This window comes from Manduca sexta, chromosome 16 (assembly GCF_014839805.1).
Source record: "Manduca sexta isolate Smith_Timp_Sample1 chromosome 16, JHU_Msex_v1.0, whole genome shotgun sequence".
Lineage (NCBI taxonomy): Eukaryota > Metazoa > Arthropoda > Insecta > Lepidoptera > Sphingidae > Manduca > Manduca sexta.
The window spans coordinates 13,076,876-13,091,781 of NC_051130.1; the positions used below are offsets into that span (position 1 = coordinate 13,076,876).

The 14,906-nt window shown below is 36.0% G+C and overlaps 2 protein-coding genes across 2 annotated transcripts; both read left to right on the forward strand.

Moving 5' to 3' along the window:
- Nucleotides 1–976: 976 nt before the first annotated feature.
- Nucleotides 977–9,176, forward strand: LOC115450450 (translin-associated factor X-interacting protein 1). Its single transcript, XM_030178466.2, is given in 17 exon segments — nucleotides 977–1,495; nucleotides 1,498–2,228; nucleotides 2,685–2,721; nucleotides 2,724–2,821; nucleotides 5,753–5,852; nucleotides 5,855–5,933; nucleotides 6,129–6,304; nucleotides 6,421–6,547; nucleotides 6,621–6,729; nucleotides 7,384–7,550; nucleotides 7,637–7,832; nucleotides 8,133–8,221; nucleotides 8,223–8,283; nucleotides 8,627–8,804; nucleotides 8,974–9,054; nucleotides 9,057–9,095; nucleotides 9,098–9,176. Coding segments are annotated over 17 exon segments (2,529 nt in total). The 5' UTR covers nucleotides 977–1,278; the 3' UTR covers nucleotides 9,142–9,176.
- A 260-nt stretch (nucleotides 9,177–9,436) lies between these two features.
- On the forward strand, nucleotides 9,437–14,769 carry LOC119188380 (WD repeat-containing protein 89-like). Its single transcript, XM_037439177.1, has 7 exons — nucleotides 9,437–9,740; nucleotides 9,970–10,193; nucleotides 10,871–11,046; nucleotides 11,244–11,507; nucleotides 11,805–11,893; nucleotides 12,198–12,300; nucleotides 12,637–14,769. The coding sequence occupies exons 1-7, from the start codon at nucleotides 9,592–9,594 to the stop codon at nucleotides 12,775–12,777; spliced, it is 1,146 nt and encodes a 381-aa protein (XP_037295074.1). The 5' UTR covers nucleotides 9,437–9,591; the 3' UTR covers nucleotides 12,778–14,769.
- The last annotated feature ends 137 nt before the right edge of the window (nucleotides 14,770–14,906 follow it).

Sequence of the window (14,906 nt, forward strand, 5' to 3'; positions counted from 1 at the left end):
GAACAAGTAGCTTGAAGTACATACTTCAAATCGGTAGGATATTTCAAGCTTCTTATTTATTTTGCTAATTTTTATTATAATACATAGTAAAAAACCGGATTCGTGATGGTTTTGAAATGGATGATTTTATTGATATTTTCAGTAATTCAAATAGATAATCACTACCGCAACAAAACAATCAATGATAAGAACTTGAAGGAAATAAGCAAATAAATGAACATATAAATAAAGTGTAAATTCCTGTTTCTTATGAATATGTCTAATTACAGTGTTCCAAGATATTTAAAAGAAATCGAAAATACAGTGGTACTAAAATTAAACCTCATAAAAGTCCATGATAGTGAATTACTCGAAACTCAACAATTGCACTGTGATTCAATACTTGAAGTGAGTTTATAATTATATACCTACATTTAAAATAGGACATACATTATTCGATGATGTCTCGCAACCATAGCACAGGCTGTGACCCTAATTATGAGATATACTTATAATAGAAAGAAATATTTTGGAACAAACCGCGCTAGATTATACTTTTATAGAACGTATTGGCTACGGCCCGTCTAACTTTTACATTTCTTTGTGAAGTCTCTTTATTTTATCATAATGATACGAAAATGTAAGTTCGCATTTTTTGGTTTGTTACAGGTATATCAGGATGCATTTAAAAAATTGATAGAGAATACCATTACATACAAAAAGATACTTACGGACATCAAAAAAGCCTATGAAAAGGCTTTAGAAATTCGAGATGAACGTATATCGCAGTTCATCATACAAGATGTACGTTATTCGGAATCTTTTTTATAACATAATTTTCTTTCTCCGTAAGATTCTTAATTTAAGATAATAAAATCCTAAAGTAAATAATTATGAATTAACAAAACATAATATATTCTTTGGTTCTAAATTACCTTCTGTAGTTTTAAAACCAGTAATTCTCAAAGTTATCTTTAATTTTTATTTGTGTTCGGGTTTTATACGGTTTATCATATGTCCTTCTTGTTTATCCCTTATTTTTCGACAAACTTCGTAAACGTACTTATATTTGTAATTTTGACACTGAGTACTGACAGAATATCACTTGCAGAGTTGACGGTTGACATTTATTATCACTATCCACTTATGAATTGTTTTTCTTCGTTTATTTAGGAACAGCTCGCGGCTCGCGGCGCACCTCTATCGGCACTGTGCAGTAACCAACATTAATCGTGTGCGACGTACATACGTACTGAAAATTTACAGTTTATAGTATAGGATTGAAAGCGTTCTTAAGTTATGAGTGAATTAAGACACGGCAAATTGCCTCCTGTGGCAGTTCTAGACGGTGGTTTATCATCGCAACTGTCGGTTCACGTGGGGACGACTGCTGACGGCGACCCATTATGGAGCGCCAAATTCCTGCAAACACATCCCGAAGCGGTCGTCAACACTCATCTTGACTTTATGCGTGCCGGCTCCGACATTGTTGAGACCAACACGTACCAGGCATCTGTTGGGGATTCGTGAAACACCTTGGTCTAACACCCGAAAGGGGATTTGAACTCATCAAGACTGCTGTGGGTCTTGCCAAGAAAGCAAGGGACAAGTACCTTGAAGAGTGTATTGAAAATGGCTCTAAAATTCGTACACCCCTCATCGCCGGATCTGTCGGACCATTCGGAGCTCACTTAAATGATGGTTCGGAATACAGTGGCAACTATGCTGACAAAACACCAGAGGAAATCATGAGAGAATGGCATACTCCAAGAATAAAGGCACTTGTAGAAGCAGGTGTTGATATCATTGCATTGGAAACAATTCCATGTGAAAAAGAAGCACAAGTATTGGTGGAAATGCTAAAACAATACCCTGACATGAAAGCCTGGTTGTCTTTCAGCTGTAAAGATGGGACCTCTCTGGCTAATGGAGAAAACTTTCAACAGGTGGCTAAACAATGCTGGGACTCAAACCCAAAGCAACTATTGGGTATAGGGGTGAACTGTTGCTCACCATTAATAGTGGCAGAACTATTTAATGGCATAAATGATGACAGGAAAGAATCTCCAATACCATTGATCACATATCCAAACTCTGGGGAGAAGTACAATCCTGAGCTTGGTTGGGTACACAAAGACCAGTGTGTGCCCATGGACAGGTTTGTGGAACTGTGGCTAGATATGGGAGTGAGGTACATTGGAGGCTGCTGCAGGACTTATGCATCTGATATTGCTAAGATTCGCACACAAGTTGACACTTGGTTGGAGAGACAAAATCTCAAATAATAGAGAAGAAAAAACTTTAAAAGAATATTTTCCTGGGTTACATATAATAAATCAATAATATACTATATTCTATGACATGGTATTATGTATTGCATTATATGGAAAGGTCACATAAAGATAACATTCTCTTCTTATCGCTATGCCATTTCTGATTAGTGTGATGCAAAATCATTGAAACTTACGATACAATTATGCAATAAACATAATATTGTTTTATATAAATATTAATCTGGCTGAAGAATTATCAATTATAAATATTCCACATAAACAATAACATGACTGTTTGTTTTATTTTATGTGAATTGTATTACTGTCGGTGATTTATTATAATAAATATTATATTTTGTAGATGAAAATCAAAATCATACTCTTCAAAGATAGAAAAATATAAAATTTAATTATTTCTCGCTGAAATTACAGAAAGTGTTTGGCATAACTATAAGAAAGGAACAGAGAGATGAAAAATTAAAACATTGTTAAAACAAAATGAGGAACTCAAAGAGCAGAATTTAAAAATAACATTAGATATAACAAAATTGAAGAAGGATATGGGAAAGGTAAATTTGGTGCATTTTGTATTAGAAATTTAAAATAAGTCTGATATTGGTTTCATAAAACATAAGGTAAGTATTATAGGTAAAAAACATAATATACTGCTCTTCCCATATTTTTGTATTGTGTATTATATTTTGTATTGATGTGAGTATTACATCTTGCCTTCAGTTTTGTCTTGCCTTCTTCAAACATATTTAGCATTCTTATAAAGTTTTGATTGCACAAGAAAATCTTATTCCTATTTTTTATAATATATGGTTAGTACGATCAGCAACAAAAGTCGATGAACAAATACTAATTTACAAAACACCTGAACATTGAAACGGACCACAAATCACTTACCAAAGACGAGTACAGATTAAAGTTATCATTTCAATGTTACAAAAGTCGCTAAACATTTTGTAACTTGACAATGCATTAGTTGATGAATCTCATTATTGAATCTATACTTCTATACTATTATATAAAGCTGAAAAGTTTGTTTGTTTGTTTGACCGCGCTAATCTCAGGAACTACCGGTTCAGACTGAAAAAATATTTTTATGTTGGATAACCCTTTGTTAGTGGAGTGCTATAGGCTATATATCATTACGCTATGACCAATAGGAGCGGAGCAGTAATGAAACATGTTGCAAAAACGGGCAAAATTTATTAGTTTTGAGAGCTTCTGTTGCGTGCGCTGCTTAAACGGTTAAAGTTATGCAACAATGATGTATGACGGGATTGTTCCTCTTAAAAAGTTCTAAAAAATATATAATAAAACAAAAGTCCCCCGCTGCATCTGTCTGCCTGAACGTGTCAAACTCAAAACTACCCAACGTATTAAGATGAAATTTGGTATGGGGACAGTTTGAGATCCTGGGAAGAACATAGGCTCCCGGGAAAATATATAGCGTGACTTTTATAAGGGAAAACTTTAGCCCGAAAAACTTTTATATCGCGGGTGGAGCCGCGGGCAAAAGCTCGTACACCCTTAAAAATATGAAAAATAAACTGACGTTTACGTTGAAACCTACGAGGAGAATCTCCTGTCAGAATAATTTTGAATTTACACATTTGTTTTTAAGCCGGCCAGTGCTCTATAAAATAGGATGTTTAAAATGTAATTAACCTATTCCTATTAATGTTGTAATATTACTTTCTAATATATTATGATGTTTTGTTCATACTTAAAAATTATAATTCTGGTTATTAACTTTAATATATACTATTATATAAACCTAAAGGCTTTGTTTCTTTGAATGCGCTAAACTCAGGAACTACTTAACTGATTTTGAAAATATTTCACTAATAGGAAGCTACATTACTCTATCCAGAGTAAATATAAAGCACGACTTTCATCTTTGAAAAACTTTTTCACGCGGGCAGAGTAGCGAGCCAAAGCTAATATGTTATAAAATAACAATTTAATTAACATCCTGGACTGTTGTATTTATTCGACAATGTTTTGATAGTAAAAAATATTACAGATCATAAAAATTGTCGCTAGTAATGTTTAGCAGTTAATGGTTTGACAGCGTTCAGCTACTTTTGTAGTTCAATTATGACAAGTTGTTTTGTTTTTAAATTAATCAGCAACTTATGGTAAATGATAATGATTAGGAAATATTGGAAACAAATTATGTTCAACGACTTCTGTTGCTGACTGTACCTATAAATGCTTCTCTGTTATATATTTTATCTATTTGTATGTTTACAAAACAAATACTTAATTGTTTAATGATTTCTTATGTTTACGCGAATGTTAGACATTGAAATAAAAACTAAAAACTATTTAAACGGATTTTATCGCGGTTTTTTATATATTATTATTTTCTCCCGACGTTTCGAAGACTTTGCAGCCTTCATGGTCATGGGGGACTGAGGTGTTGTTCATCCGTAAAGTCAAAGTTACAATATCTACCTACATTTTTCAAATATACAACTTTTTAAAATTTTTATCTGTTGACGGTCCGATCTACGCAGAATGAGCTCACAGTGTCTTGAGGTCTGGCAGCTGGTCTTTTGGGATCCGATTTAATTAAATGTAGAACAGGATCAAAGTCTGCAGTCGCTGAACATTCTGAAGGAGGCTCCAATCATTATTTGCGATTAGACAAGCCACAAATCCTTGCCAAAGAATACCGATTCCTGCCTAGGATGATTCGCGAGGCTATTGAAATAAAAAACACCCAAATTTCAATAGGGAAGATGGTTGGAAGCTTGCACAAGCCTGGGATCCTGTTCTACATTTAATTAAATCAGATCCCAAAAGACCGGCTGCCAGACCTCAAGACACTGTGAGCTCATTCTGCGTAGATCGGACCGTCAACAGATAAAAATTTTAAAAAGTTGTATATTTGAATCGAACCAAAAAAAAAAAAAAAGTTGTACTTATATTTGAAAAATGTAGGTAGATATTGTAACTTTGACTTTACGGATGAACAACACCTCAGTCCCCCCGTGACCATGAAGGCTGCAAAGTCTTCGAAACGTCGGGAGAAAATAATAATATATAAAAAACCGCGATAAAATCCGTTTAAATAGTTTTTAGTTTTTATTTCAATACTTAATTGTTTTTTCATTTATTTATTGGCAATTAAAAGTGATTGCTGTGCTATTTTATGTACCTATATAATACATGTTATGACTGAATTATAAAGTTTGAAAATGTTTGTGTTTGTTTTATTTGTGTATGGCGATGGTTACCACTTTTTGTAACTAACATACCATTGTATCTCTGTTTTGATCACATATTTATAAATACGTTGTTCTATCACTGCAATTCTTTATAAGTACTTATAATGGTATGGGGTTATTCATTTAAGTCACATTAAATAATATCCAAGTGCAGTACTGAAATCAACCTTTTTATAAATTTGACTCTGTCCGAGATGCTTTCCGAATTATTATTATTTCATAGCATATTTTCTATAAATCTCTATTGCAATTCAGTTAAATGACGAGAAGTTTTCTGACTATTTAACGTTGATGAGAGAACGCGACGCGCGCTACACACTCTACTTTGAGAACTTAGAACTACAGTTGAAACTCAAAAATTGGATGGAGGCGCGTTTCCCGTGGGCGACACTTACGGAGATCCTGTTGTACTCAGAATCGCGCTGGATAGATGCAGGTAAAATAATAAAACTATTTACTATACACATACATTATCTAGGTGCGTATACAGAAATAACTGGTGCATTTGCATAGTTTGTTTTGATATCTATAGAATCTTAACTGCTTATACCTTCCGTGTGCATGCTGAAGAACAGTTAGATATTTTAAAAATATTTGTGAAATAATAATGTCTCAAAATATTATATTTCAGGGAGCAGCTGTCCAAAACTCAATCCGAACTAAAGAAAAAGACGGAAGAGTATTCCGTGACAGTTCCGCGACGAGAATACGACACTCTCGAAGCTAAACACTGCGACATCACTAAGCAGCTGGATGCATTACAGAAAGAATTTCACGCACTCCAGGAGTCATACAATAAGCTGAGAGGTAGCAATTAGTATTCATGCAGTTCTTTATCATTTCTTATTTAAACTCTATAAAATATAAATGATTGTTGCCTTTACCGACAATTGAAGGAACTGGTCATATGATTTAATCCTTAGGCTCAATGAAAAATGTAGAAGAAGAGTTAATGGAAGTAAAAGAGCGTTGCAGCGAGCTGGAAAGGGCGGGCACTCCTCGACCGCAGTGGGACCTGTGCGCAGATTTTATCGGTGGGGGAAGAGACAGGTAAGCATTCTGATACTTCATCTATTTAGTAAGTATAAAAGGATATGTTTTTTTCTAATATATTTATCATCAGATGGTGGCAATTAGCGAGTGGTCTATCCTCCCGGGACACCCTTCGAGTTCTCCTGAAGGAACTGGGTCCCGCAGCGGAGAGCGAGCACCTCGAATACTTTGATGGCCTTGTAAGAATGTATAACTCAGTCTTTAAAACTAATCAGGACCACATACAAACTAAAAAAAATCAGTCAAATCGTCGTTCCACGCCTTCTGAAAAGTCATAAAATCTCTCCAGCCGAATTTCGCCCACGACGGCTAATCTCAACGAAGATCATTCAAGTACGCTGGAGATATAATAGTGCACGAGTGTGTGCGCAATACTCTGGTGCACTCCTATCCTTCACATTCATAGTCTGGTGAGATTGTTTTTTATCCAACGTGACCGGAGAGAGACCAGGCCCAGGACCAAAGGCTTTACGTGCTTTCCGACACCCGGTGGTATAAAACTGTCAAATTGTTGATTCCGAGCTGCGACGGAGCTATTGATAATAGACGACAGATAAATAAATAAAAGCTTTATTCATCACGTAGGCTAACATAATTGCACTTATGATAAGTCAAGGTACATGAGAATATTTAATTATTACTGAAATAAAGTCGCCTATATAATTGAATACATTTTATATTGAACATAAAATAAATGAAAGACTATAAAGTTAACAAAGACGCCAGGTCGGGCTGGCAGGAAAGAGAAAAACCCGAAATCTTAGTGCAGAAGTCGTATCGCGTACGCAATACAACTACGCTACTGAAGTAATCAGAAACCTCATCATTCCCAGGGCACAGATCCTGCGATACCACCCTACCTCCGCTACGAAGGCAAGATCAGGAATTTGCGGCTGTCACGGCGAGAGATCAGCGTCATCATCAACGACATTTGGCTCGGCAAGGAGGACCATATGGATATGTCCATGCAAGACTACGTCACGAAATACTTTGAGGATAGGTTCGATATATTCAACTAAATTCTTTGGAGAATCGGTGTCTTATCTCATTAACAGGTTGCATAATACAAATAGTGATATGGGGCAGGTACCAGCAGCCGTCGGTGCGTTTCGAGTGGGCGTACAACGTGTGCGCAGGCGCGGAGCAGCAGCTGGACGAGCCGTCCGTGCGGCTGTTCTGGGCGGTGCTGCACTCGCAGCTGGCCGAGCCGGTGTACTGGGGCCTGCGCCGGCACTGGCGCACGCTCAGGGACCACGCCTACAACCACGCTGATGGACGAGAGGTCAATTCATTTTTCTCCAAAGTTTTCTAACAATACAAGAAATCCTTATCCAGTTCAACATGTGTTAAAAAACTGTCTACGAAATGTTTAGTTTTATATCAGCTATATTAAATTGTTACTTATATTAAAGTCTAACTTCTGAGACTCCGGTGCATCACCATGGGTCGATCTCTGTACATACTTAAAATTATTGTATCATCAACGTTACGAATAAAATATATGTGGGCACTGTCATTTTTCCTTCAAGTATTATTTTGTAAAAATGATGTTTGAACCAACTTTCACTTTCATATTTTACAGTCTATAACTATAGAAGAATTTGAGAAGGTTGCGAAATCATCATTTCCGCTAAAGAGTGAAGTGGACATCAAGAACTTAATGGACGTCGTAAAAACAACTTAAAATGAAGATCAACAGCAACACAATCATCTTGGACAAACTGTTTCATGAAGTAAGCAGGATTAAGAAAGTATAACTCAGAGTCGGGTGTTGCTTGTGTATTGAATTTGAATCACTGAACGGTCTTTATGACGCTGACGCAATCTATTTAAAAATCCTTAATACTTACTACCGGAGCAAATTACCGGGACAAAAATAGCTTAAATTAATGATGTTATTCTAGGAAATGGTTTATCAGTATGCCAAATTTCATCCAAATCGATTCAGCGTTTCCAAGTTTAGTTTTACTTCTAACATATAAATGTCTGGTACATTTTCATAAACGTGCGCATTTATACGTTATATTAGTGGGAAGTAAGATGCGCTGTCCTATTTAAAATTCGTACTTGATATAGAATGAAGAAGGTTTCGACCGCGTGGAACTGGCGCGCGAGCTGTACCGGCAGCGGCAACTAGCACAGGACAAATACTTGCGCGAGCTGCTCGCTGCGCTCGGCGGTCGGAGCGCCGCCAACAAGCCAGTCACTGTTGAAGCTCTTAAACGGGCCTTCGCTATACTGGACCCGGCTATAGGTATCTACCTACACATTATATTACTCTGGAATTCGAATAACAAGTAGGTACGAAAATGTACGAAAAATTACTGATGTGTCCTAATTTTCATTTTTTTACTCACCCAATTCTACTTATTCTTATAAACATACGAAACAAATGTGTTTAATAAACAAACTTGTATTTACAGATCACATACAGATGGAGCGCTACATTCGTTGGGCGTTTTCGGATACTACTTCAGATTTGAAAAGCATTAGTCCCATACCTTTAAAACCCTGGCAGCTAGACTAGCCGCAGGGGATATAGAACGTGTGGGCCCCGGCACAAAGGCTTTAAGAGATCATCATATAAATAAGACGTGATTGTAAATTACATTTAAAAATATATTTCCTTATTCGTTTATAACTATTATAATATTCTATATTACTAATACATTTATTATTATAAGATAAATATAATACAAACGAATTTTTTTTTTTTTGAGAAACTAGTGTTATTTTAATAATCCATATCCATAAATAAGTTCACATGTAAATAAGTTCACATGCACAAAATAATAAAAATTGAATTAGTAAAAAATGTTGCATACAAAACCGTAAAATGAACCAATAATATGTAAATTTGACCGACGCGTATCCAAACGCAAATTTTATCGCCCATCTTTGACATGCGTCAAATAGATAACGAGAAATCGAGAAACATCAAAATTGGTGCATTGATTGCACATGTAAAATTTTCTGTTTACAATTAAAACCACATCTTAATACAATTCAATAGATATTGTGTGCAAATACATTAGTACACAATGGGTGACATCATTGATAATGAAGAAGTAGATAGAGACATCGTAGAACCTGAAGTTCTACAAAAACACTTCAGCAAAAAATACAAGTTATTGACGGAAACAGCGGTGTCGCTGAACAAATCATATATAAATAAATTACACTGCACAAAGTGAGTATGAAATTGTCTTTTGACAATTTTGTAAATGCAATTATAAAACTATGCTGCAAAAGTGCATCGTCATACATGTGCTATACATATTTTATTATAGCCGATTATAATATCGATTTCTTTTGCGCCGCTCCTGTCTTGTGTTCATAGCAAATCTTCGCAATCGTGTATTAAAACATAGATAGTAAGTTGGTAAAATGTTATTAAAATAGTAATATTGATATACTAGGTCATTGCAAATGGCAGTAAGCCTGTCAGACAACACATTTGAAGTGTACCAACTGCGCAACACGTCGCTGCAGCGCGTGTGTCGCCTCAGTGGACACAAGAACACCCTCACAGAGGTGGTGTGTAGCCCCAAGGATGAGCATCTTGTGTACTCTGCAGGACATGATGGTATGCTCAAACTGTGGGACATAAGGAGTGGTGGCTCCTGTGCTATGGAGTATAAAGGTGGGTATAGGCCATTGTTCAGCTGTGCTCTTCTCTTATTTAAATTTATGTTTATATCATAGATATTATTTTTATTATCACATTATATTATGAAGCTGTTTATATGCAGAGTAAACTGTTTACTACCATAATGATTATTATTCATGGCTATTTAAAATTATATTGATACTTAAAATATCTAAGCGAATAATATATTGAATATTAGTTATACATATAACATAATATATACAGTTTTGGCAAATTTTTCAACATTGTTTGATCTGAGTTTTGTAGCTCTTATAACAATTTTAGTAAAAACTGAAAACTAGTTACATTTAGATATCTAACATGTCTGTAAAGATGAGGAATCATAAAAAAATATATACATATTATATTATTTCTGTATATACATATAGCAAGTAGTTTAAATTATATTTTTTTACACAAATCAACACATAATTGTTCTACTAAAAAGTTTACTAATTATTGCTCAGAGATTTTACTTAGGATTACCTTTCATGCCTTAATATAACTATAGAATGAGAGCAGGTAATTTTATAGCTGTGAAAATTATTTGTAGAGTGGATTTCAATAATCCATGAAAAACTAAACATACATAATTATATCAAGCAACAATAGTATGCTAATCAAAATTTTTTAATGATCTTAATTTAATGAATCAATATAATTTTGTGTAGATGAGGAGGACACACTGATTCGTCCGTATGAATGCATGGATGTATCATGCAATGGCCTGGTGCTGTGCGCCGGCAGCCAGGTGATACAGGATGATGCATACCTAGTGTTCTGGGACCAGAGGCTGCCCAAACCTCTGGGAGGATACTGGAACTCGCACACTGAAGACATTACACAGGTGTGTTTATAAGTTGTTTTATTAATTTGTATAGCTTATTTGTTCAAAATGATTCTTACAAATCACTATTTAAAGCATATTATCATTTAACTATTACTGCTTAGATTATTATGTATATAGAAAATTACTAGTATCCATGACTCGACAATGGAAAAAGTCTTAAAATGTACTTTACAAATTACAAAATTCTTCACCAGGTAAAATTTCACAAAGAGAAGACGGAAATCCTAACAACAGGATCCCTGGATGGGTTGATGAATGTATTCGACATTATGGAGCAGACGGAGGATGATGCGCTGACGTACTCGCTCAACGTGGAGAACTCGGTGGAGAAGATTACCTGGCTAGACAGCACCCAGGTTGCCTGCATCACACAGTCCAATGAGCTGCAGGTGTGGGACACAGAGGAGGGCGACCTGCTGTCGGGATGCACCAAAGAGAAAGTCGCTAGGAGCATCCGGGTAAGTTAGTTTAGTTCATTAATAGCAATGGTTATGTACCTAGCTTGACTGCTTGTTATACAAAATGTATGAGATTTTTGGGCACTCTCTCTTCCTTCACTGTTATACTCCAGTGAGTCAGCAATCCAATTTTACCAAACAGAGATCAAGCGCAGCACTAACAGCTTACATGTATGAGAGTGATACCACCCATACCAGTCATCACCCATTTAAGTTGCAGAAAATATGTCTACAGTAAAACTATATATAGTAAGTCTTGTAAAAAGATTCTATAAAGTTTCATTTTCCTTTTTAGAGGGTAAAGCAGATGACTGCTACCTGGTGGATGCATTCAACTCAATAGACGACACCATAGTGCTGCTGGCTGGCTCGCACGGAGGCAACGGGTGAGTGATCTTACACTTGTCATAGAAAATGAAAGCGTCGCCATAATAGTCCAATATGGCGTTTGTATTATATATGAGCGAATATAATAATAATGTAAATAAAATGGCAAAGGGTAAATTTCTCGTGAGAACACACTCTATCAGGACCCCACTGCGCTAACCATCAGGTGCAGGGATATCACATTGCCTTGTCCATATAAAAAATGCTTACTTACCATAAAGAGATAGTTTCCATCCCTTAAGAATAAAAAAAGCTTTTGTTATAAATATCCGAAACGATATATTTTACATAATATTGTTGCAGTGACGTACTGAGGTCGGTCACTCTGGACGACAGGAGACTCCTGCCCACGACGAACTTCACTGAGAACAAACAAATCGTGCGCTGCTGCTGGTACGACAAGGATGTGAGTATTATACATGTTTACTACTATTTATTAATATTTATTTCTAGAAGTCCTGTTTTGCTAGAGAAATATTAACAGATATTCTTGAAATTGTAATAATGGAGTACTGAATACAAAATACATTTTAGTGAGCTAGTACTGACTTGCTAACTAATCCTAATATTTTTTTGTTACGGTACACAGGTGGGATTTATGGTGTCATATTTAAAGTTGCAGTACAGCTATACCTGCCATTATGACATACATTCTATATATTGATTAAATTAATAATTTCAAGCAACAGTTTATATTTATATTTCAACAAGTATGCATTATAAGCATCATGTTTGCTCCCAGCGGGACTTGTTGGTGACGACAGGCGAGTCGGGACTGATCAGCGTGTGGAGCGCATGCGCCGACGAGGAGGACGGCGCCGCGTCCAAGCCGCTGTCCACCTCGCTCAACAAGCTGCACGTCAACAGGCACAAACCGTACTGAACGTACGATACCTCGCTGTTCGTTTACTACGCATGTCGAACCCCCATCCCAAGTGTCTTAACAGGGCCGTGTTTAGCAATTGTGGACCTCTAGCCGCATAAATTAGGTTTTATTTTACAAATCAATCTCTAGGCATCTTATTTTTATTTATTAGGATAATCTTTTATAGGGTCTCTTATAGGGTAACAATAATGGTTTTATTTAACAGTGAATCTGTGCACTTAGCTGTGTTCTGTTTCTTTTAGTTGACTGTGGGGGAAGTTTTAAATCATAACTAATAAGTATTGATTTGTTATTATTAAGTTACTAGTTATTTAATGGTTGATTTTAAATTGTATATTAAGTATTTTTAATTATACAATCCTATCGATGTATTATACCTCCAAATAGGTGCTGAATTAAAAAAAAAATCTTATTCTGCTTTCACTGAACAAGGACTCGGCTTTTAAAGTAAAAAGGACTAATGTATTTTGTAATTTCAAATTGACCTTTGCTTACGTTCCACTAAATGCAATAAAGAGAAGTCACGCAGCATCTATTGTGAGTAATCGATGGGTCCCATGGATCTACGGCCGGCGAGTCCACACGTGAGTACGGCCCTGTGTCCCGTAGTGTTCGCGCATTTAAATGTATTGGTAGATACTTTTATTGTAGTGGTTTTTCGCCACAAAATCTGCTCTCGTCTAATGAATATCAAAGATCTTACTCACTGGGCGACATTTGACGCGCAACATGTTTCGCAACTCTGCATAATACTTTGTACTGTTGCAGTTCTGGAATATCTATACCACGTCATGTTACTAGTCATTTACTTAGCAATGTTGCGCGTTGTGACGTTGTTGCAATGTTAGCGCCACATGTTGCGCAACTATAGTCGCCTGACGTATACGAGGTTCAACGTATCTTGTAAACATGAGTTTTTTTTAAGATAAATAAATCCTCAAACCATCTTTTAATCCTAAAAGACAATGAAAATATTTTTCAAGTGTTGGCACGTTTTACCTTTTTTAAGGACTATGGTGTATAATTATAGAATAATAGGAAGATCCTTCGCAAACGTATTTTATACGAGTACTTGGCGCGGTTCTTACAGAGCTCAAGTATACAAGTACACCTCGAGGGGTGACGCTCTTATACATAAAAACAAGCGCTCAAAACGCGTCACTAATCATTATCTAAGACTCGTATAAGACACACGTGCATAGGCTGTAAGGCGCCGTTTACACGGTGGTGTGAATGGTTATAGAAAGAAAACTGTTAGGCGAAAACAAGCATAGTAAAGGCTAAAAAGTCTTGATACAAAAGACTTTCATATACAGCAATGCATTTATTTACCAGTGGCGAAGGGTGACATAATCCAAAAGGGAAACCGGCACAACATATACTACTAATATGAATAAATGCAAATTGTTCCAATGATAATTATATTTTACATAATTTACGAAAGGAAAGCCGGCAGGAATCTGGTTACCCACCCTTCGTCACTGATAGTTACTCCGGTAACCATTCGGATATACTCATGTATGTATGTGTTTACAGCAGTTTTTGAGTCTTTTAACATCTTCGTCTGATTGAGATGTAAATGTATTGACAGTAATGAGATTTCTCAGCTATACGTCCCTCTTTATATTATAATTTAGGGAACCTCTCTATGGTCCGTATTCGGATGTCAAAACGCCTATAACTTCGGCGTAGCTTTAGACAGCGCAATTTACTTTGCATCGGTTCCTCATGTCTACGCTATAGGTAAGTGTGTAACGAGCTATGAAATTTGTCGTATTCAATGTCGTAGTTTTAGATTTATGTGTTAAAATAGTCCGATTGCTGATCTCCACTCGCTGGTTAGAGTGGGGTCTGTTTAAATATCCGCGTATTCCCGCTACGGTTGCCGCTAATTATATTTCTACCTTACCTTGTAATTCCTTCATTCAGTTTGAGCGGCAGTCGCTTACTGTCCAGCTAGTTGGTTCACCACATTCCTTTACATCAAAATACTTTTTACAAATACTCCATTCGGTCTATTTAATGTTTTATTACTTCATATTAGGGAATGTTGCGTATATTTGAACTGACCCTAATAATACTTTCAAAGTATTTTAAGTATTCAGGCGCGGAGACAGGGTCTCGCG